Genomic DNA, 23674 nt, shown 5'->3' with positions numbered 1-23674 from the left:
CCTCCAAAGAGGGTGGCCCAGGGGAACACCTCGTAGCTGGGGAGGGAGCCCATGCTCCCCTCACAAAGCATCGATCCAGCCTCATCAGTACTGTGCAAACCAACTTAGAGGCACAGACATGGGTACCAAAATTAACAGCATGATTTCACTGACCCCTTCAGTCAGGGCAGCAGTGTTCAGAAGCGTTCATGCACTGCCTCTTCATCCACAGTTGCCCTTCCCTGTGCCAGCTCTGTCCTCCACTTTGTGCTGGCTCACGCGCTGGTGCATGACTTGGTCAGTCAGCTGAACCAAAAGAGGTGAAAAGGCATTATTTGAGAAGCCTTCCCTGATTACAAGTTAGGCTAATTCATTAAAGAAAATTACATTCATTTCCCAGTTATCTTCAAATACATCAATCCAGTCTGAAAATGGACTGGATCTGTTGACACTTAAAATTATTTTCCCACTCATCCTGTTCATTCTACAGAATATCATAACAAAGAAATCAGCAGCTTAAACAGCCTGCTGTCTCAGGTTACAGAAGTTTGCTTGTGGATTCTTCTTTTCCACTTTTAAAAGCACATAAATTATTAATGCAAGTCACTAAAACTCCCTGTCTTTCAACAACGACATTCTAATCACTTGTCAACAAAAATCATAGTTTGCTGGGTATCCACTAATAATCTTCTGCTGAGAAAAATGCAACTGACATGTTTCAGAATTATATATACACAAAAAAAAAAGCTTTTCTTCTTGTAATTTCAGAGGATCCAGCAGAGTTGGTGTGACAATTAGTGAATATTTAAATGCTTGATATTCATTTGAAATAGTCTGACAATGATGTCCAAATAATTTCAGGCATGAGAAGAAAAGAAAGTCTCAGACTGATGAATAACTGACATTTGACCTGCTGTTCACTTCCTAAGCTAGAAAAAAATGCAATTCATATTGAATTGAAGTTGAAGCTGGCTAAGAAAGCATAAAACACTGTTTCATGTTTCTGCGTTGCCTTACTGTCTAATGCTCTTTTTATAAAATTGTTTTACTCACTGGATATAACATGCATATTGAGGAGAGGGGTAAATACCCAGGACAAAGCAAATACTGTAACTTATAAATGTTACAGAAAATAATTTAAATATTTATAAAACGGTGGCTGAAATTTCAAATTTAATAGAGTAACAATGCTTGTGCAGATTTATAACAAAGTACACATAATCTCTGTTGTTAAGGATCGAGACTTTCTAATATTAAGATTTTTCTGGCACAATTACACTGGCTTGAATTTGGTGGGGAGCACACTTAACAGAAGGCATTTTCCTCACAAAGGGAATATAAACACCACTATATGGCTGCACAAACAAACAAAACCAGCCAAACAAAAAAACCCCACCCAGAACATCAGCCTTAAGAAACAGAGCCCCAGTACGATTATGAAGTCTTTCTCTTTGAAAATTTGGGACTTGAGGCATATGAAGTCCTTCCCTCTAAAAATTTGGTTCCTGATGCACAAGAATTCCCTGCCAAGCTACTACATCTGAACTCCTGTGGAAGATAAATAGTTGTCGGCCAAGACCATTTGGTCTTTATTCTCAAACAACCTAAAGGTGAGGAAGCCTTTCTCTTCTGACAGAAAAGCAAATAGAAATGAAATGTTTACAGCTGATGTTTACTAAGGATTATACCTTCACTCTGCTTTCTATTAAGAGACTCCTGTTGCTTAAGAAACCTGATGTTAATCCCTCAAAGCAGATGACATTTTTCAACCCTGCATATTTCACAAAGCTTGAACACATTCACAAAAAGAAAGTTTACATAAGACACAAAACAGATGTTTAATAAACTTGAGTAATCTGACAGGCAAGTATGTTTTGGTCTTTCCAAAAGGCAGCCACAAAAAGGAAGCAACTATTTTCTTCCAGACACAATAAAGAGGTCTTTGGTTTGGTTTTAATTAAATGACTGGATCCTAACAGAAAGAAGAATCCTTACCTCCTGTGATATACTTTGATCTCACCTTTGATGCTAATGGGAAAGAAACAACTCTGACTTTCTATTTGGTGTCAGTTGTATCATTCCAGTCACATCAGCATCATTCACCCAAAGAGTAGGATATGATCAGTCATAAGCATCGCATCAGTCAGGGTCAAACCTGGTCTGAGTCACCAAATCATCCCAGCAGTATAAGATGAGAATCAGTCATATCTTCACCATTACTTAGAAAGAAACAACACGGACTTTTTCTGCTTAGAAGCAGTTTAAAAGAAGATTACTTCTGGCACTGAAACAACTATAAAAGTAAATATATTAATATAAATGGCATAGACACTAAACATTAAAGGGTTTTCTTTCCTGGAATGATCTGCAGTGGATGCAGCCATCAGCTATATTTACTGTTCCTTAAAAAAATGTATTTCTTTTTTACTTAAAACTGGTTTGAATCTACAGGGGAGACCATATTAAAACAAATGAGAAAATCCATAAGTTTTAGTATGGTTTTATGGAATCAGTGCCATTCTCTTCCAACTGACTTAGGTGAGACTGGTAGGAAAAAAAAACAGAGTAAAATCAAGCTGAACTGTACCTCTCCACCCTCTCTTGTATAATACACAGCTTTCATTTGGCAGTGTTGGATTTTGCAGTCTTATAGTAGAAGTGTCAACCTTTCAAAATGGTCAAGATCTACATAAATATGATTATCATTTATGTGTATAAGGGTGAAAAAAATGTTCTTCTTCCTTCACATTGGTCATTTAAACTAAAGCTGTTGTCCTCTTACCTGGCAGAAGTGACCGTGTTTACTCATGCTATCATGTAGTCATAACTCAGCCAAACACTAGCTAAAATAGACTGCTGTATTTTGGACTTCTGCAATCTTCAGTTAGCATATCTAACTAATTTTTCAGTAAATACAGCCAAACTGGAAATTAGAAACAAAAAGCAAGAGACAAAAAATCTATTCCACGCTGACATGCAACCCTTCAAAAAGCTAACACCATGACCAACAGCTGCAAGTGCTGAATGAGTCTGAACTTTCAAGTCATGGCCTGATTTTCAGGCACTAATCATCTACAACTGCAGCTGAAGCCAGCGCTCATCTGCGAATTCATGGCAGACTCAAAGCTACAGAAATTCAGTCATAAAAAGCTCAGTAACTTAAGAGGGAAGGTTATTCTACATCATTTATCTTCTCACAGCAGAACAGACTAAAGTGTGCTCAAAAAGATAATTCATTAATTTTATACTTTCCTTTTATTTTAAAGGCAGTAAATACAAAGTGGAAGTAATACAATATTTTTAATGAAAGCAGCAGTGCCTACCTTTCCCCAGCCTCCCCCAAGCGTCTGTATTTGCTTGAAAAGAGTCATGCAGCCAGCTAACTGGATGTGTGTATAAGATCCTGAATTATCTATTGAAGCTTTCACTAGCTTTTTGGAATATAGGAATGGTTGGAAATTCTGCAATGAAATATTGTTTGTTGACAGCAAGTGGGATATAACATTTTTCTTATGTACTCTTTACTTTTACAATACTGCATTTGCAAAGATTTATTAAAGGTTTCATTGTGACTTCTGTTTTTCAAGTCTCCCATAAAAACTCCCTCCATACACTTCATGGTTTATTTCCTGGCAAAAAACATTATTTACAGACCCATATGAAGTCATATGGATCTTTATTTCCTCCTTTTTTTGTCTGTCTTTTTGCCTTGTGAGACACTAATACAACAAGCCAAACATGGTATGATTATATAGCATCAAAACACTAACACCAAAATAATCAATTCTCCTTTAGAAGGTCAAATGACACCAGATTGACTTCACTTTTAAACAGCCCAAAGAGCAGCAGCATGGGGTGGGCGTGGAATGGAAGTAGGTCATGTTTTTCTCCTGTTTTGTTACATACAGGACAGACATAGAAATCTGAAGGATTTTGCTCTAATTAAAACAAGTCATCTGCATATGATGGGAGACAGGGGACTGCCTGAGTGCAAGGGTATTGAATCTCATCTCCTGGAAGATAATTTGGAAAAAAAAACCAAAAACAATGGAAAAAAACCCCCCACACAACCAGCCACCAACCAACCAACACAACCCACAACACAAAAAAACCCAAACACACACAACAAAACAAAAACAACCACAAAAGTCCCCAATAAAACAAACCCCGAAAAACCAATACACAGATAAGATCTTTTCCAAGTTTTAGCTAATGGAGCGATGGTGGTGAATCTGTAACGAAAGAAATAAATTGTAGAGCTAGCAAGGAAGGCAGACCAGACAGATGGACAGTCCCAACCACACTTCCCAAATTCAGGAAGTAGCAGCATCGGTATCTGTTTCTGGTTTTACGCAGACTTCACAAGCAACTGATAAACTGGCATGACTTAACCTTCACACCGTCCTACAAGACGCATTACAAGCAGCACAAAAACCACTCAAAGTTTTGCCCATTTGCTAACAAAGATATCATCCAGCAAAATTCCTGAAACTGTAGGAAACAAAACCTTCTCCGTTTACTTGTGTCCTGTTTGGAAGGTTTTTTTCATAACTATAGCAGCTCAGGTTTTGGAAAGAGTAGCTTAGACCTTCAACAATGCAAAAAACCCTCTAATTCTCCACTAAAAAGCAACCCCACAGGTGTGCTTAGGCATGTGTGTTTAACATCCTCTGCCCATAGACACACTTGCTGCTCCCAAAATATTTTGTTGAAATGGTGTTGCTTTCTTTTTCCGTGTATACTGCACCGATCTGGCTAAAACCAGCAAGCTTATAAATGGTAACATGGGTTTTCCAACATCAGTAAATATCTCAATTTAGGTATATTAAAAGTTTTTCAGTTTTGTGAGATGGGTCTAAAAAATTAGTGCCTTTTAGAGCAGACTGAAAAGATGTGTATTATTTCATTTGACTATGCATACCTCAAAGACAAAAGGCTTTGGGAATCCACTCTAAGAGACTTTATAATCTAAGCATCCTGCAAATTTCACCACAAGATCTGACTTCAAAACCAACTGGGCCTTCCTTATGAAATAAAAGCCTCAGAAAATAATGATATTGATGTTTTCTGAACAGAGTTGTTTAAACACTTGGGTCTTCCAGGTGTTGCTGAAGTCTAAAAACAAAAAGTAATGTTGATGTCTTCTAATATTGAAGGTCAAAAAAATACAGTTTTCTCAAACTCCCAGAAGCAAAACTGGAGCTCCATAGGTGCACTGCATCCAAACATTACTTATGTTTGCTGCCAAACAATTTGATGAAAGGGACCTGATCTCAAAATGCTTCCTATTAAATGTTTGTTAAACAGAATTATTAACTCTTACAAAGTGCATGTAATTTCCAAAGTATGGTGAAGTAGCAGCTGTGGAGAGGAAAAAACAAGCTGCCTCTGGGATAAAATGGATATTTCTACCACATAAGATAAGCAGCACAACTTTCACTAACATTAGATAATTTATACCAGAACTACACTTTTGAACAGCGACGATTACCTAAAGACTGCTAGTTTTAGTCTGTCTGCTACAGATATTTGATAGGCATTCTGAAGGGCACAAAAGCATAACAAGTTGCTGCATACATGAGCATTTCACTTGATGACAGCTCAGTTCACACATACCTGCCTGCCAAGAGAACTTACTTTCTACTACAACAAAATCTGAGACTGAGCACACAGTCGTAGTTGGGTCACGAACAGCAGCAGAGAACAAACTAAAAACCATGTGCATGTAACATGCACAAACCAGACAAACAAAACCTTATAAACAGGTGTGTATATATATATATATATTTTCTTTTTAATGAGGATTTTTCTAGTCACAATTCCTTTCTCTTTAATACAAGGGTAATGTTTTTTTAGCGACCATAAGCACTGTCACAGAGTGTGTGTGTGATCTATGTGTCTTGTTGGCAACCCTCCATTCCACAGAAAGGAAAACTGAGCCAATGAAGGCATCAAAGTTGCCATAGCTAAATAAAACGTAAGTAGCAAAAGATGAAATTTGAACCCAGGTTTCCAGTTTCCTATTCAATGCACCCTGAGGACTTCAGAAAAATATATGTTCCAGCATATATCCGTAACAGCAACAGTGTTCAACAGCCTTACATGTTAATTACCTAAATATGGCATGTTAAAATCATTAGTGGTTACTAACAGCTAGATAGTGTAAAACAGAATCAGTCTTAAACTAACTTAAACTAATTCTTCTTATCATACACACACAAAAGCAGTAATAACTCTGTTTCCTTGGCAAATACAAACCTAGATTAATTTCAGTGAGGTATACAGAAACTTTAGATGAGTGCTTTGATTCTTTCCTTGCACTCAACGTGTGTGAGAACACTTGGTACCTGTAAGAGCCATAACAATTAGTGAAAAACTTGATTATTTCAAGTTACTATCCTAAGGACTTGCTAGAGGAAAAGAAAAAATAAATAAATCTGCATAGATCTATGGTTTACTGGATCAAGAGCAAAACAGCACCAAGAAAGTATTCTGACTGTTCAGAAAGCAGAGGAAACCACTGATGTAGTATCTGAAGAATACCACCAAAGCCTTTCACTTCTTCTGAAGCTATTCAAACAGTAACAGAATAACTATAATTTACAGTTCACTTCACTGTTTAATGTTATTCTATTGCACCATCATCTATTTAATGCTGATATAACAGCCATTTTCTCCACAACATGAATTCATTAGCCAAGGAATCACAGTTGAAATAAAAAGAGAACTAGTTTGAAAACACACTTTTTTTAGAAATGCCTGAACAATCTTCAGCCACCCCAACCTTCACATCCTTACCGGAATGTCAAAAGTTTCTTGCGTGTCATCCAGCATCTGAATTTTGATGGAGACAAGCTTTCCTGGAGGTGTCATAGGTGGTTTCTGTCCATGCTCCAAGGTACTGATCCCAGCATTTTCCTGAGCTCCTAACCGGGATCCTGCTGTTGGTCTCTGCTCTGTTTCACCCATGTTTAGGGAAACACGTTTGTGATATCTGAAAAAAGAATAAAGGGCAAAGAAGACCGTAACACTTATAAATAACGGGTTTGACACATAAGCATTACAGTATATATACTTAGAGCTAATAAATCATACAACAGTTAACACAAAATAATAAAACATTAGGGCTGGGTTTTTTTAATGTCTCTTAAGACGATAAAACCATTTAAACCTTATACTTTTCAAAATACACAGGCTAATCACCTACTGTGGGTAAGGCTGATAGACTGGCTACAGTACTGCACAATGGGAAAATACTGTACTCCTGGAAAAGGAAACAAGACCACATTGGAAACAGAGCATGACAGAACCCAGATTTTAATGAATTATGCTAATTTTTACGTTGAATCAGACTGTTATCAGCCACAGCCAGGGGTCCTGGAGAAGGGAATAAGGTGAGGACAGCAGGTGGGACAACTCACCACTTACTATTGTTCTCTCTTGGCTATATCAGTATTTTTTCCTTTGGTCCTTCCAGCCTTCCCTGGCCCTGTGCAGCTGCCACCTTGCTTAAGAGTCTGCGAAGCTGGAAAGCCAAAGGGGTACAAGGTAACCCCAATTACACGGCCTAAATATTTTGTTTCCTTCAGGGACCAGAGCTGCTCTAGAACCTGGAACCCAGGTTGATCCTACTGATGGGCCAATGACTGTGGGGACATGCTACTGGAAAGGCCAGAAAAAGCCAGAGCAGTAACAATGGTTGGGAAAAGCATGGGAAAACTGATTTCCCATGGAGCTCTGTAAGCAGAAGGGGAACACCAAGGAACGTGTCCCTTGCTGTACTAGGGGAAGGCTATGCCTGCACCACCCACTGAATGTAGATGTCTGCTTCATATCCATGGAAAGTAACCTCAGAAACTGGCTTGCTAATTTTGTTGCTGTGCAGCTTTCACACCACATTACACAGCATGTTTCTGCTCAGTAAGTATTCTATCCCAAAAAGGGAGCAGAGCTACAGCAGTGGTTCACTGTGTTTTTTCATTATCTGGCACAAATTTGAACTTTCTTTTTTAATTCAAGGACCATTAGTTTTACTTGTCAATCATTACACGCCATACTAGAATTTTATTTCACTTCTTCGCACCTGCCTTTTGACACTTTAGCTGGGTTTCTGATGAAACCCACTGCTACTGTCTATTTATCTTTCTTGGTAATTGCATTTTCATTCTGCATGACTTTTATATGCTGATCAATGACCATTAAAAAAAACACGTAGCACACTGAAAAAATGGAAATGTAACTTTCCAGCTGAACAGAGGCACAGGAAAAATACTGCCAATCATTGCCTGACTTTAAGGTGACAACTATTGAGAAGCCTATGGGAAAAATAGGCAGCATGAGACAGCCTATGTATTAGTGAATGCATCACTAGTTCTACAGTATACTATAAAGAAGAGTGCCAGGTAATAAGACACCAGTTCCCTCCATAAGGGCAGAATAAAATCAATCCTGTCTTCGGCAGGATACACTATTTACTACACATCACTCTTCCTTGTCCTGACTAATCTGTTCCCACAGATTTTTTTACACAGCAAGTAGCTTGGAGTAAAAATTTTTAATACAGCACTTTGATTAAAAAAGTGTCACCTGAGAAGGAAGGGAATGAAAAATTAGAGATTGCGTACTTCTACTTATCAGTTCAACAGGCACAAGTGAAGGAGAACAAAAAACTGCAAAGTTTTGCAATGAATTGGCCCCACCCTACCCATCAAAGCTGGAAAGATACCAGTGAAACCTCCCCAAGCACATGACAAACACTACTGGAGAGGCAAAATTTTCCTCAATTGGCATTGTAATCTAAAATGTACAAGGTGTCAATTAAATTTATTTTATTCTTTAGAATTAATTAATTTAATTTTTTTATGATACAAAGTGCCAACAAGAAAGCTGTAATTGAAGGCAGGAATTCCAGAAGAAAAGACACCAAGCTCTATATAGCAAGACTCCAGGCCTGCTTGCAAATAAATCTGATTTTCCTGCGTGTGAAACACAAAGAACCACTTAAAAAGGTAACACACATACCCAGTCTGGAAGTGCCATTACACACAAAGATACTGGTCCATGTCCTTATTAATTCAAAAACCGTTTTAAGAGCTCTTCTGAAGTCACCATATGGCACAGACAACACCAACATGGCAGAAAGGACCTCCGCAATTGCTGTGTTACTATAGTAGTTTTTGGCTAGGTGCAGACATTTAAAGTGGATGAAGAAGAAATACGTTCTTTCCATTAAATCCTAAACATAGGGAATCAATCCAGTCAGTTCAAGTGACACCATTAAATAATCAATGCAAGGAAATATTACAGAGCTTGAACCTTTATATAAATGTTATTCTAATGAGTTGATCTAGTGGCCCCTATACACATTCAGGCAGGCCAGTAAACTTAGTGAAACAAGAAAATAAGACCCAAATTTAGAAGCCAAAAAAATGATGGAGAAAGGGAAACAACAAACCACTCCATATATACAGCTGAGGGGTCACTCTGATTCAGACAGTGAACTACAGCCACAGAATGCAACAGAAGAGTATTCAGCAGATATAGAGCAAACCTGGTGGGATTAGGATACCTAATGTCTGTCACGATGAGGAGAAGGATCAAGTTGGGACAGAGGATGGAGAATTTTAAAGACACCTACAGTAGAAAGATGACATTGATGAATTGGGGAGGGTATTAATGGAGAAGAAAGAGCAGTGGCAAACAGACTCCAATACACATTGTAAGCAAAACATAAGCGGAGGTAGATAACTAGTACAGGAGCAAAGACAGTGGCAAAAAAGGACTCATTTGAACTCTGAAAATTAGGAGTTTCTGCCCGCTAGTTTTTACAGCTGATGAAACCCAAGGCAAAAATTGCATCTACTGTTTCTGCTGCAGATTCGCTGGGTATCAGGGCCCTTCTCAGTAGTGCTGTAGCATCTGCAAAGACACAGAGAGACCACCGCAGAGAACTAACCTGCATCCTAACCTGCACAAGGGAAGAAGTTACCCAAGAGATCAGAGCTGCACATGCAGGAGCCTTGGCTCCTCCTGCTCCTTCCCAGCTCCCAGTCATGCAGTGCTGCCTGATGCCATGCACTGACTCCCACCCTCATCAGACCCTTCAGTGAGCTAACAAACCTCTCTAACCCAAAAGAAAACAATTCAGTGTTTTATTCTTTGCTGGAGCAAATTAACAAGAGCAAATTAAATCAGCTCTCAGCAGACTGGCAAACCTAACCGCAGGGTGAGGTAAGCCCAGCCAGGTGCTGGCAGGCCACTAGACTGGCTCAGGCCATCCCACCTAACTCTACCTGGAACACCTGGAAGGCATAAAGCTACAACTGCCATAAGATAGATTAGTAAACAGGATTCTGTCCTAATCACACATTAACAATCCTTTTACACAGAAAATAAATGTTCAGATGACAATTTTAAAGTTCTGTACATACTTACGCAGTAGCTGGACCAAGGCTGCAATGTGGTTCAGCATAAAGCCATTTTAGTTACCAGTGTTTAAAGCAGGGGCATTTTGCAGCATCAGAAAGGTTCAGGCCAAATAAAATTTCAACACATTTTTCTTTGGCAGGATGCAAAAATAATCAAACTGACCTAGTCTAAAGGGAGCTAGGAGTATAAACCACACTTTTTTTTGGAGGGGGGGGAGGGAAATGGGAATAAAGAGTTACAAAAATTACGGAATACTTAGGAAAAGAGAAGCAATAAACCACTGTTAGAAACAGGAACAGATCTCACGTTGGAATAGTTGCTAACCCAATCTGTTAACTACACTGCTCTTCTAGGTCAGACAATGAGGTTTGGACATTTGATGCAAGAGGTTCCCAAAGTCTGAAGACTCCTGTTATAGGGGAGAATGGTAGCAGATTGTATAGGTCTTTTCCACTAATTTTGCTTTGCTTAAACACATTTTTGCAGCACAAAACAGAAGACAGCACACTGTTTACTATACTCCTTTCAAAGGCGGGGAAGCCTGAGGTACAGTGGGATGACTTGACTGGCCTGTAAAGCCACCAAGCAGACCCACCACGAAGCTAAAGCTGCAGTCAAGGCCTCTTAAGATGCTGGCCCAACAGTCCCCCAGATCATATGGCAACGAAACATTTGGAAGAGATTAAGGTAATTAATCTGTGAGATGACTCAAACTGACTCAAGGGCTTATAAACCATCAGCAAAAACTAGCAATGCACCAGAGGACTAGAAAGGAGCAAATTCAATCCAGATCTTCCAAAGGATAACAAAAACGAAGCAGCAAGGAGAAAGAGGGGCAATCCAGGCAAACTGCTCACATGTGTTTTTAACTCTCTGCTTCCTATAAAACTTTTGGAAAGCTTCAGCTGTGGAGAGGACTACAGTGAATACTGCTAGCTAACGCTCCTGTCAAGTACCCATCTTCAGTTCTATGCACTTTCATATTTGCAGAAAAACACGGAACTTGACCAATTGGAGTAAGTTTAACGAATCATAATAAATAAGTTAAAAGACAGGATAATATGCACAGGTCACACATGGAAGGCTCAGAGAGAGCAGCTGTGGCAAATCCAACCGCAAGGGTGAAGATGCCACCTTCTCTCCGAAGCCCTGCCAGTCCACCCCTGGACCAGACATCAACGCGCCAAAGCGGAGGAAGCAGGACATGTCTGCACCTCAGCTGCCCACAGCACAGGCCAATTTATCAACTGAGCCCACTTCTCATATGATGTGCTGATCCTTTGCATTTCCTTTTCCCTTTCCATGGACAACAGCAAAGTAGGTATAGATACATAGCCCTGCCAGAAGCACCGAGCAGACCAGCCCTGTACACCTTCAGTAAGGGAAAATTCTGTACCTGCAGCAAAAATTGTCAATGAAGCTGCATTTTCGTTAATATATCAGAATCACCAAATATGTGAGATGAGAGAGCAAGTTTCTTGAACCCACATTAAAGAAATATAATAAAATAATATAACAAGGGAAGAGGACCAGAAAGACTGAAACTGAATTCAGTCTGAAATGATGGGGGACAGAGGGCCAATACGGCTCAGGTTTTCATATTTTGCAAAACATTATCCCAGTTAATTTCCAAGTCCATGGCAGGCTTATAGAAAGCAAATACATCAATTACAAAAATTTAACTTGTTCATCTAAATAACACTAATGTGACTAAACCACAAATTTTGGAAGTTACAATGAATCAACGCAAAAGAAACTATCCCCAGCGCTTGCTCAGCAGACAGCTGATGCACACCAGGTGCAGCAGTGGAAGTCAACTGGTGAGGTAGCAGACCGAATGCACACAGCTAGCTAATGCAGGAATAAATGGCAAATTTTCAAGTCATGCTAAATGAAGTGACGGGATCAGTCCCATTCCAGCCAACCAAACAATAACCAAGATCAGCTTCTTGAGCAGGAGTCACCACGTACCACATGGGACAGCTGTTTGGGAATACCTAGAGGTGACAGATTTATCATTTTCACAAACACAAAACAAATATGTTCTGTAGGAAGGAGAAGTCCACAGCAGAGAAGGGGGAATTTTTTTGAAAGCTTTGAAGTCACCATCATCTTATGAATCTTTGGCAGTTTCTCATGGGAGAATATCAAAGATTTCTTAGAAAAATCTTCTCTTTTGAAGTCTTGATTTTCTTAAGGAGCTACCAAAACCCACAAGCATCCATCTAACACAACATTCTTGCTTCACATTATTCTGCACAGAACCTCACACCCTCTTGAAATTACACAAAGGTCCTTAGAAAGAAAAATATACATTAGAAATCTGACATATCCAGAATTTTTTCATTAGGCTAATGGACCAGCATTTTTGTGGAAGCAAAGAAATGTGACACCAAAAGCTCTTAATAGAAGAACAGCCTAAGCAGGAAGGGCGGTACTACAGGCACAGCTGCTGGGCATCTGCTTCTCTGCTTGCAACCAGCAGACTAAGCTTGGCTGCTCAGCTTCTAATGGAAACGTTAAAACTGAAGGTGGTTTATGGACTCATGTTCAGACTCCTGTCTGACCTTTCTGCTCACGTCTACAATACTCAGATAGAGAAGGAAGCATTATAAAAAGCCAACTCTTCTGTACCATTGGGCTGTATTCTGGAATTAAAAAAGTTAGCATTGTAAACGATGGCTGCTTCATGAAGTCAGAAGTAGGGAGGCTCTAGGTGAGCTATGGTCAAGAAGATCAGTATTACAGGCTCATGTCTAATCTTCTGTACAATCAGTGAAGAACAGGATGGAAGGGGAGCTCCTTAAATGGCCTTAATTTCTAAACACTTCTTTTTTTCTCCCCTGTCCCTAAAGACACAGAAAATTAACCTCTTAAAACCTGCTGCCCAAGAAAACACCATGGCCATCTACTTTCTGCAAGTCTCACAACCAGATACTTTAGCATTCTGTAAACTTCCTAAAATTTGCAACATTAAGAAATGCCCTCAATTAAGCCAGAATATCCTTACAGAATAAAATGTATCACCTGTCATGAAAAGAAAGACAGCCCACAAAGTTGTCCACCTTCAGACTCTGAAAACCTCTAAATCACGCTGTCTAATCCCTTGACTCAGGTACTAGGGCATGGTCACGCAAAGCATAGACGAAGTACTCAGATTTGTAGAGCAATACAGTACACTTAGTTGTTAACACCAAACTAGCTAGAACATGAAACCAATGTCAAATTTAGGGACCTAAGCAGTAAGTAACACAAAGCTATACAAACTCCAGACTATTCAATACACTGATAATGTAGCCTGAAATCCAGAAAAATGAACATTTATGTACGTATAGGACAAAAAAACCCCACCTCTTGCAAGCCTATCAGCACAGCATTCAGCAATACTGAATTCATTACAGCTTCTACCTTTAGGGCCATTCAGCTTCCAACCGGAGCTCATTTATCTTCATTGCATTCAGGTCCTAAAGCTGTTTGCAATTCTGTGGCGCTAGCAGCTGTCCCAGATTCCAAGTCTTCTGCCAGATGTCAGCAAAGAGCAGTCCCATCCCACATAAATCCGATGTATGCTATCTTTTTTCCTCAACCACACACCTGTCAGTAGATATAGCAACAAGTGCAGTAATAGATTTCTGTATGCTTTTGCAATTGCCTCTGTGAAAAACCTCATCTCTTAAGCATAAATACAGATTGTTCTGTGAATCAAGCCAGCCTAGCATACAAATATTTATTTTTTAAACCCACAAAACTGGAATTACTTTTGATGACTCTCAATGATATTAAACAAGACAGTAAACATACTGATTCACTGTGTGCTATGGGCTCCGGACAACCTTGCATTACAAACTTGCTGCAGTCAAGGAACGTGTATTTTTTCCTCCCTGCACATTGCATAAGCAAGAAGAGCCACTGCATACATGTAAGTGAGCAATTGTATAACCGAAGCCTTCATATGCTCAGCCTCCCAAAAGAATCCTCTGGAAACCTCTTCATGCAAGTTACCCTTGGGACTGGTTGTGGCCATTTCCCAACTTCCAGGGACTTGTCTTCACTATTTATTCTTCACTACCTCTTCGTGGTACCCTTGTACAATGATCAATGCTATTTACTTAAATCAGGAATGCCAATATCCTAGTCAAACCAACACAGCCAATTTTAAAGTTTTCCTTTAAAAAGGCCCCGTACAAACAATTCTGGCTGTTCCTGGAAGGAAAATTAATGTCTCATCTGCTAAGCCAAGGGACTGCTTAGTTCCAATTGCTCAGTTAGTGACTCTCCCTCAACAAGTGTGTTTTGCCTTCAAATCCAAAGGCATGGTCTGAGCAAAATGGGGAGCTCCTGGAGCCATGAATCCCTTAATAGGCCAAAGGGAGATATCTCTACACAAATGCTTCGTTTATAGACACATTAGAATTTGAATTAAATATTACCCACTTGCTTTGCATATGTGTTTGCAACTTGTATGTGAAGTTCAACACACTGTTTTTCCTTTGAAAATACCCTGCCACTTTACATCCCCAATTGAAGACCACACCTTTTCTACAGAATTTGTTTTATCGCAGGGCAGGGGAAGAGCATTTCTTCTTTACTGTGAAACTCACCAGCTGCTTTCTGAGATGCTTTTCAACCTGTTGCAAAACTGCCTGCATAAGAAATGATGCTTAGGAATAAGATGCAAGCTACTGGTATCATATCTTTGATTTCATTGACATCCCTTTCATTTCTGGAAGTGCCAATTCTATCACTAAAATCTATAAAAAAAGTGAAACTCAACATGCTTGCACAAGTGACAAAATGCAATTTAAAACAAAAACTAATTCGAGGTGAGGGGGGAGGAATTAGGAGTAAAGAGTGTATGAAATGCATGTTGAAGTCACCCAGATAGTCCTTTACTTATGATAAAATCTAATTTGGAAGTGACAAAGTACATGTTATCATTTTACGAAGACCTAAAGTATTTTAAAATTGAGATACAAAACCATCATGATGTGGGCAAAAAGCTATTTCACATTATGGACAGAAAGACAGACTGTGGAAGCTTTATTGCCACATGGTAAATGCTAGCAACATACAAAAAGAGTTGAAGAAAACTTTTCTCTCCTCTGTTCCCAGCCAGCACAGATTTTCTTGATCAACTGGGTCATCATCTGAGCCCAGTTTATCACTGGAAAACACATGCAAAGTGGGTAAGAACTTAAATCAGTTTGGTGGTTCAATAGTAGTACAAATCATTCTTGAAGCCATTGAAAGCATTTTCCAAAACCCTTTCATGCCATCACTCTGCATAAATAAAGCTGTTGCACCAGCTGGAGTGCTCTGGGCTCATTCACCCATACAACACCTCATGTGAAAGCCAAGCCGAATGTGCTTATACTAAAAGAAAGTAATCTGATTTACTTCCAGATTTAACAGAATTCTGAAAGGGATCCAGCAACTCATACCCAGCCTCAAGCATAACGTAGACGTTTTCCATCAAATAAAAACATGTCAAAAGAATAAATAACACACTACATTAATACTACTGTTCAGCAGTTGGGGGAAAATCTGATACAGTCCTGTTTTTGAGAAATGAAACAGCTGAGGGGAAGTGGTGTTTCTCTGAACCAAGTATGACTATATAGTAGAGGTATTCACACTGCCTAAATGCAAGCTGGCTCCTCCAGAGAGCTGTTAAGCCCCAGAGGCTAATTCAGGTGTTCAGTGTCCCTCCAGAGGAGCTTCTGCCTTCCTTGAGCATGTGGAGCCCTAGCAGAAGACCAAAATGTACCAGGGTCAGCATGCCAAGAGTCTGTTCACTCTCCTGTTGACAGAGATCAGTTACAATCCATTGCACTGATGGAGTGTTGCATGAGTACGGATCAGAAGCTCATGAGCTTGCCACCACACACGCCGTGCTGCACAAAGTGGGTACCCTGATGGCCCAGTGGCTCAAAACCACAGAGAACAACGATATCAGTGTTCAGCATTATGCACCTGGGAAAGATGCCTATGCAAACATGTTAAACTGAAGCCATAATGGCCTTTACTAGTTTCCTTTTGCCCAAACCTTGTGATCAGAATCCCACAAAATTATTACACACATCTTCCACAAGGAAAAACATATTTATGGTCACTGTTGTATGCTCAGTATACAACCCGCTATAAAACCAGAAAAAATTCCTACAAGCTTTAAATATTTAAACATCTGTTCCCAAAAGACTTTTTTTAAGTTTGTAAAAATGCTTGATATAATTGAATAGACAATGATTATTTTTTTTAAATTAAGTCTTTCAACAGAAGCATTTATTATGCTCAACCAAGAAAATACCACACTTGGTAAATGACACAGTTACCAGTAAGAAATGCTCATAACATCAAGGAAAAAAATTGCTTTATGTACTACTGTTTAGAAAACCCCTAGGAAAAAAAACCAAACAAAAAAACCAAACAAAAATCTTGAATCCCTGGAGAAAGTCTACCTGTGCTGAACAGCACAGTCTAGATGCTGTCTGTCCCTCTTTGACAACAGCTCTCCTGATCTTTCAGGACACAGTACTTTTCTGTCTTTAGACAACTGATAACACTGTATTTATTCCATGAACAGCTATCAGAGATACCATAAGACAGAGACATGGATATAATTGCTGCCACAGTTAAGTAGTTAAGTCCTCATTTTATGTATAGCTAAAATATAAGTATTATATACACTGCATGAAGACAGACAAGGGTTGGTTTTCATGTAAGACAGATTTAGACCAAAAAAGCTGTTGTGCCTGCAGAATAAACTGCTTTTCCCACTGTACCTTACTTCACAATGAAAACTGGCATAAATTACTCCAAAGCATAGCACTAATAGTGACAGCTTTAGAAGCTGTACCTAGAGAAGGGCTTACCTGTTCAACCAGCCCATTGTGCCTTTATCAACAAACCTGTTTTCAGTGCAGATTATGTGGTTTCTGTTACATTTCAAAACTAATTACTTACTTGCTTAGAAGCGTGAAAAAAGCATTATCTGTGGAATCCGTACTTTTTACTACTGAATGGAACAGTGGAAAGCATCAATCCTCTTGTTCTGTTCTCTTCCTTGCAGAGTTTGCAAGGAGAGAAAGCAGAAATACTGCCAAAGCGGCCCGCTGCTCTGCACTGACCTCCTCAAAATATCATTGGAAGGGACACTCCAAAACAGCCTTTACAATATAAGCAGGACGAAGAGGCATAAGACTCAGATTCTTTTTTAAAATTAAGATATCAAGAGGTAGAAGCTGTCAGTGAAAGATCAAGCAGAAAGAGGGACATACTAAAAAATGCATTTCAAACCATTCAAAGTGAATGCTGACTGAAAGATTTTGACGGGTCCTCTCATTAAATATCAGGCTCCCAGTAAAGCAGCATGGCAGGGCGCACAGGCTCACCAGGGAGACTGGGTATTAGATTGCTCTTCCTTCCCTTGGAGAACATCCTACACTCCTCATATTCCTTTCTTGGCTCCCGAGTCTCAAGTTAACTTTAGATTATGCTGAACACGGAAAGCAGCTTTTATACCCACATCCAACAGTGGTACACAGCATACTCATGGCAGGCAAAGACCTCTAAAGAGTAAATAGCTAGTATCTCCCAGGAGTTTTTCCTTGCTGAGCATGCTGGAACTCCGCACCCTTTCTCAATGGCAGGGCAAGGTCTCCTCGCAGAGCGGGTGAGCACGCGTCAGCCCAGGCACAGAGGAGCCCAAGACGCCTTTCATTTCCATGGCTGCCTGAACTGGAGCAGGTCCAGGCCCTGGAGCGGGTCCAGACCCTGGAGAGGAGGGAGCCCATCTATCCTGCACTGGCCACGGCAGGGCTGCCAGCAGCCGGGCAGCGAAGAAGCGGAAGGCGTGCATCTGGAGCACAGCAGGGACGAGCGCCAGACCCGAGGGAGGCGAAGGAGCAGACTGGGACAAGGGCCCGAAACAGGAGCGGGAGAGAGCGAACAGGGCAGGGAAGGGAGCCAGGGATCCTGAGGCAGTGTGCAAAACAAGGCAGGAAGGGGGAAAAAGGGGACTGAATGTGAGAGAAAAACTGTACAAAGACAGGGAAGTGGGGGCTGGAACTGGCAAGATACCAGGTTTCTGACAATGAGTCTGGCAGGGAGGAGAAATGGCAGGTGAAAGGTAAGAGAGTAAGAAGCTGAGAACTGGAGACGGGCTCCAAAAAGTGCAAAAGGATTGTCAGGAAGGGCCAAACAAATGAGAGAGAGGAAAAAAGTGCTCTTTGATGAAGGACTAATTCCATGTCCTTCCAGAGCTGGGACCTAAAGTCAACAGTCCTGTCCAGCACGTGTGCAACAGCTCAGGGGCCTCTCTCCCCCCACAGCAGAGCGCCACACTGAGGAGCACGATGGGCTGCTGCTGCTGCCACTCACATCTCCCGCCCCACTGCCAGAAATCTCTTGTGAGGGTATAAAATTTACAGCTACTATGGCACTTTTCATTTTTGAACAGAACAGATTTTCATTTTTTTCTTTAAATAAGGGAAAACTACACACCTTAACAGGAGGAGTTAAGAATCAGGAATTGTTGGCGCTTAAGCATGCCAAAAACCACAAGTTACCCCCTCCTGTTCTTGCACACCATAATCTTCACCAATCTCCCTCCTTGGCCTTGCCAAAGACCACTCTGCCCCTTGCTCCGCACAGGGGAACACAGCCAGCTACAGGGAATGTACTCGGGATTTATGTTTTCCACCCTGTTCTATCCTTAAGGCTTATTAACTACTTGTACTCTGCTGTTAAGGCAGAACTAACAAATATCTTTCTGTGCTTTCTGTATAGCAGGCTGATTTACTCTCTCAAAAATTACTTTAACTTCACAATACCCTTGCGAGAGGAGAAGGCATCACATTATCCTTTCTTCCTATATGGGGAATTACAGACAGAAACTCCAGGTCCTCAAAACACATAGATACTGGCTCCACTGGGAGCTTGGAGTCTAAATCCATTTATTGATGTAGGTCAAACAGACTGACGTCCCAAGCAAACCCACTGCTTCTGTATTCCCAAAGCGAGACTGTTAGGGCCAAATCATTCTTCAATTATTCCACACAACCTGCAGCTTTCTTTACATATGATTACAGATCCTTTTACTACAGGCTGCACCCAGGAGTATGAGGCTTTCTGAAAATTAGCTTATGGACCTCAAATTTATCAACAGTTTAAACATTTTCTGGGTGTTTAAGTCACTTCCTAAGAACGGTGGGAACTGTCAAGAATTGACTCCAGCTCCTTAAAAACATGAGGCCATCAGCTCTCTTCAGCCACCCTCCTCTTCTATCATCCGCAAAAAACAAGGAATGAGACCTTTCTCACAGACAATGTAATATACAGCAGTGTGCTGCTGTAGAAGAACTACCATACCCAACAAACAAGACAGAGATTATGAGATGGGAAAAAACTTGATTAAATAATTAAAGGTTGTGTCTTAAGTCACAAAAAGGGAGAATTACACTTTTCACTATGGACTTTTGCTTTGCAACATTTATCATGTTCTTTAAATAGCATCTGATCTATAATGATATTTGAAGTATTAAGATGCATTGACTTCTTGAGCAAACTTTAAAGAAAGCAGACATGATGACTGGCACTACCTCGACGGTCCGTAAGACAGTATCCTTAATTTCCATACCTCCTGAATATGAATACACCAGTTCCTACGAAGTCTACAACTGAAGCATCTGCCTCCAAATAACACCTCATTATCCAGACAAAACAAACACCATGTAATTTGATGCTTTCAGCATTGCTTTCACCTTGCCTTCAATTTCTCTACCCTTGTAGATGCACACAGCAACCTGAGAGCTCCTCCACATATACACCGCCCCATCTCTGCTTCTAGCCACCCATGCCCCCACCCCACCCCCAGACACACACATGCCCACCCCCCAGTCTCTGCATCTTTCGATGGAGGAGGTGAGCACTTGTGCAAAGCTCCCGACATATTTCAGGAGCATTCTCATGTGGACTGCACTGGTGCGCAGTGAGCGGAGCAAGGAAGTGGCTGGAAGGGTTGGAGGGAACAAAAATGGATGGGAGGGGAAAGAGATGATCAACTACTGTGAGTTGATGTAATGATATGCAGGTTGACTTATTTTATGTAAATTCATGTATAGAATATTTCCAGGGGTTTAAATCATTACAGCAGAAGGAAGGTCCACTTAAGGAATACATAAACATCTGCCAGGTATGGAGAATTTTCCCCTCTATCATCAGACAAGATTATATTTTCACAGGGTCACTAACATGGCCAGGCTGCAATCTGGGCTGGCCTGCATGAAGCAGTCTGCACTTCTTCCCAGAGAGCATGTGACAGATGGTAGTCACCCTTTCATCCCTGGGGGCCTCTAGGAACTACCTCAGCTTCAAGTTAGATTGGGAAACTGAAAAATCACTAAATGTGAAAACACCACATTGCTACCCCCTTACAGCCAGGAAGCCCTCTATTTTGCGGAAATCCCAGTGTGCATCGTTCAAAAGGATGGCAAATTTGCCTCCACTCCAAATAAAACAGAGCAGTTCTTCAGAACAACAAAACAGCCACCCCAACCCACCCCTGCCCTATACTGGTGATGCACAGGCCAAGGCAGGTCCCTGCCTCTGTAGAAGGCTGAGAAGGCACATCTCCCTCATCTGTACTTGGGGGCTGCTTTTCTCCTGCTTTCCAGCTGCCAAAGCCCGGCACATAAATACCGCAGAATATCACACAGAGGAGCAGGAAAGCGTAGGCAATGTTGCAGCTACCAAATGCAATGCAGCGTGCAAGCAACAGAAAAGACTTCATAGCAAAACATCAAAAATTCAACTGCCAGACCCTACAAACACACACTCCTGGATAAGGTTTAATCTCTTCTGAACAGCAGTCTTCCCTTAAGTTGTCCTATCAATGGTCTTAGCTATCCTGTACAACTTTCTTCCTAAATATACAAATTTTGTCCAACATGGTATATGGAAAAAGAAGCCATTAACTGATCAGTTCAGAAATACAGGAAAATCTGGAAGTATTTACAACCAGTAAATAAGCCCAAAAGTGAAGGAAATGGCAATACTTTGCAGCCATTTACTAACACATTTTTGCACCCTGACATCACATCAGCCCTCCACCAATTAGTCACCACAGAGAAAAGTTAGGGCACCCTGACCACAGAAGCAGCAGCAGGAAGAAAAAAAAGGCCTGGTACCAGCAGGAACACATACAAATCAGTAAACTTACCACACCTTCTCTTGAGCAGTCAAAGCCTTGGTCATGAAAAATGGAACGGCAGAACTGACACCTTGTTTGCCATACAGTCTGCTAAGAGATCACACAGGATTTTTCCCCCTTTGCACTTCAACCCGTAATGTGTTCCCTTTGCTCCAAAACCTGTCACTAAAAGATATGAGTCAACAAGTCTGCTGTGGGGCTGTTTACTTGCCTTCCAACATAAATTGGCACGCTGCAAGCCTCAGGAGTTGCACATCAAATACAGGCCCTGTAACACAGTATCTCCCCCCTCTCAGCTTTTGGCCCATCAATTCAACAGGAAGCAATGCAGGAAATCCAAGGCATCGGTGTGATTCCAATCCATGCCCTTCCTGTCTGGGGAGAGAGATCTAAAAGCATCCAGGACTCTGCTAACAGAAACAGTCAACACCTCTGCTGAAGGCGAGGGGGAGGGAAATTCAACTACCCAACCCAAAGCTAAACATAGTTTAGCCAGCACACATCAGAAGAGACCATACTAACAGCCAACCAGCATTCCAGTTCCGTTTTTCTGATGTACACAGACAAACAACACTGCAACCAGGAGGCAGTGCAGCCATGCCCAAGCCAGCTTTACAGAAGCCAGCCAAGGCTGTGTAACTGTCGTGCTATCTCAGCACAGATACCAAGAAGGGGAAGCAGCAGTCACCCCGTTTGCCTGCTCTAGCTTCTTGCGGCTGCAGACCAGGTGCTGTAATACACAAAGCAGCAGTTTAAAACTTGTCCTGCTAGTTACAACCATGATCCTTAACCTGTTTGCAACATCCTAGTTGTGAGGCTGCAGGACACACAGTCAAGCAGTAAGCCTGACTCTGGCAGAGAAGCCTTTCCAGGCAGCAGCGCAGGCTGCTACTAAACATGCACCGTCATGTACTCTGTACATTTCCCCTGCTGAGCACAAGGCAATATCAAGGTTGTAATTTTCAAAGGTATCCCCAGGATGGCCCCTCACACCACTTGGACTATTGCACCAGTTTGTAATAAGCTACAGTCTACTAGAGCAGCACTACTCAAGTGTAGGAGAGAGGAGCAGGAGGCAATAGCCTTGGCACACAACCAGGGAAGTCACTCCCCAATGTATTAGATACTACGATGAACTTTACTCTTTCAAACAAAACGTCAAATAAATTTGGTTGACCTGTCAGTCAGTAAATCCTTAACAACAAAAACATGCAAACAAAAAAGAAAATTCCAATTAGTTAGAGAGCCGGGGGAGGGAGAGAAGGGAAGAGAATATTCTTTCCTGTATCTATTTTTAGGCTATGTAAGGCTGTCTGAAACCATGGCAATGAACCTGCTATAAATCCCCTCACCAGCTCGATGTTTTGTTTCCTTATAGACAAGGATAAATGAGCGCGTACTACGGATTAAATGGTCTAAACCAGAAATGAATCAACTAACAGGCTACTGGAAATGCTTTTGTCAGTTATGAAAACTACAGGTTAAGAGAGGCGGGAGCAGCTCAACCACTCAACAATCTCATACTGAGTAAGAAATCCTTCAGAGCCCTAATGAACAGCACTGAAGTGGGATCAGCCTCAAGGCTGCATGTCTCTGCCACCATCTGCTTCTGGCTGTACTCTCACATCAATAATTGCACCCTCAGTGCACAGATTCATTCTTCGGGCTGGGCCCCCGTGCCTCCGGCTGTGGTGCTCCATACCCCCACCTCATCATTACCTTTACTCCATCAGCAGAGCTGTTAGCCAGGCTGCCCTCTTAAAATGGTCCAGTGCTGAGGTACAGGCTTGAAGGAGCAGATGACCTGGCAGCACCGAGACAGCAGGTACCAGGCACCTGAAGCTTCTGATCACTTACCCAACTGCTTTGGCTAACTGTACACAAAGTTTGCAAGCCTTTCTACACCAAGGGAGAGTTTCTGAAAGAGAATGATGGTCTTGCACTTACTGAGGCACAAATATTATTGCATTAAACAAACAAACAAGTAAGTACCTGATCAAATTTTTACACGTGCTATACAGCTACACTCAATATAACTGCCATCAAAGAAAGAAAAAA

The 23674-nt window shown here is 41.0% G+C and overlaps 1 protein-coding gene across 5 annotated transcripts in view; it reads right to left on the bottom strand.

Annotated features, from left to right (window-relative positions):
* Window positions 1-23674, bottom strand: part of FARP1 (FERM, ARH/RhoGEF and pleckstrin domain protein 1) — a 213179-nt gene that overhangs the window by 163187 nt on the left and 26318 nt on the right. For all 5 annotated transcript variants that reach the window (XM_055703285.1, XM_027812230.2, XM_027812232.2 and 2 more), the window contains one exon: window positions 6778-6973. In XM_055703285.1, coding sequence (XP_055559260.1) covers window positions 6778-6948 — 171 coding nt within the window. In that variant the 5' untranslated portion in view covers window positions 6949-6973. Of the gene's footprint in view, window positions 1-6777; window positions 6974-23674 lie in introns of those variants that run through there.

Source organism: Falco cherrug, chromosome 2 (assembly GCF_023634085.1).
Source record: "Falco cherrug isolate bFalChe1 chromosome 2, bFalChe1.pri, whole genome shotgun sequence".
Taxonomy (NCBI): domain Eukaryota; kingdom Metazoa; phylum Chordata; class Aves; order Falconiformes; family Falconidae; genus Falco; species Falco cherrug.
The sequence above is the reverse complement of the archived record's forward strand: the minus strand, read 5'-3'. Positions and strand labels throughout refer to the sequence as shown.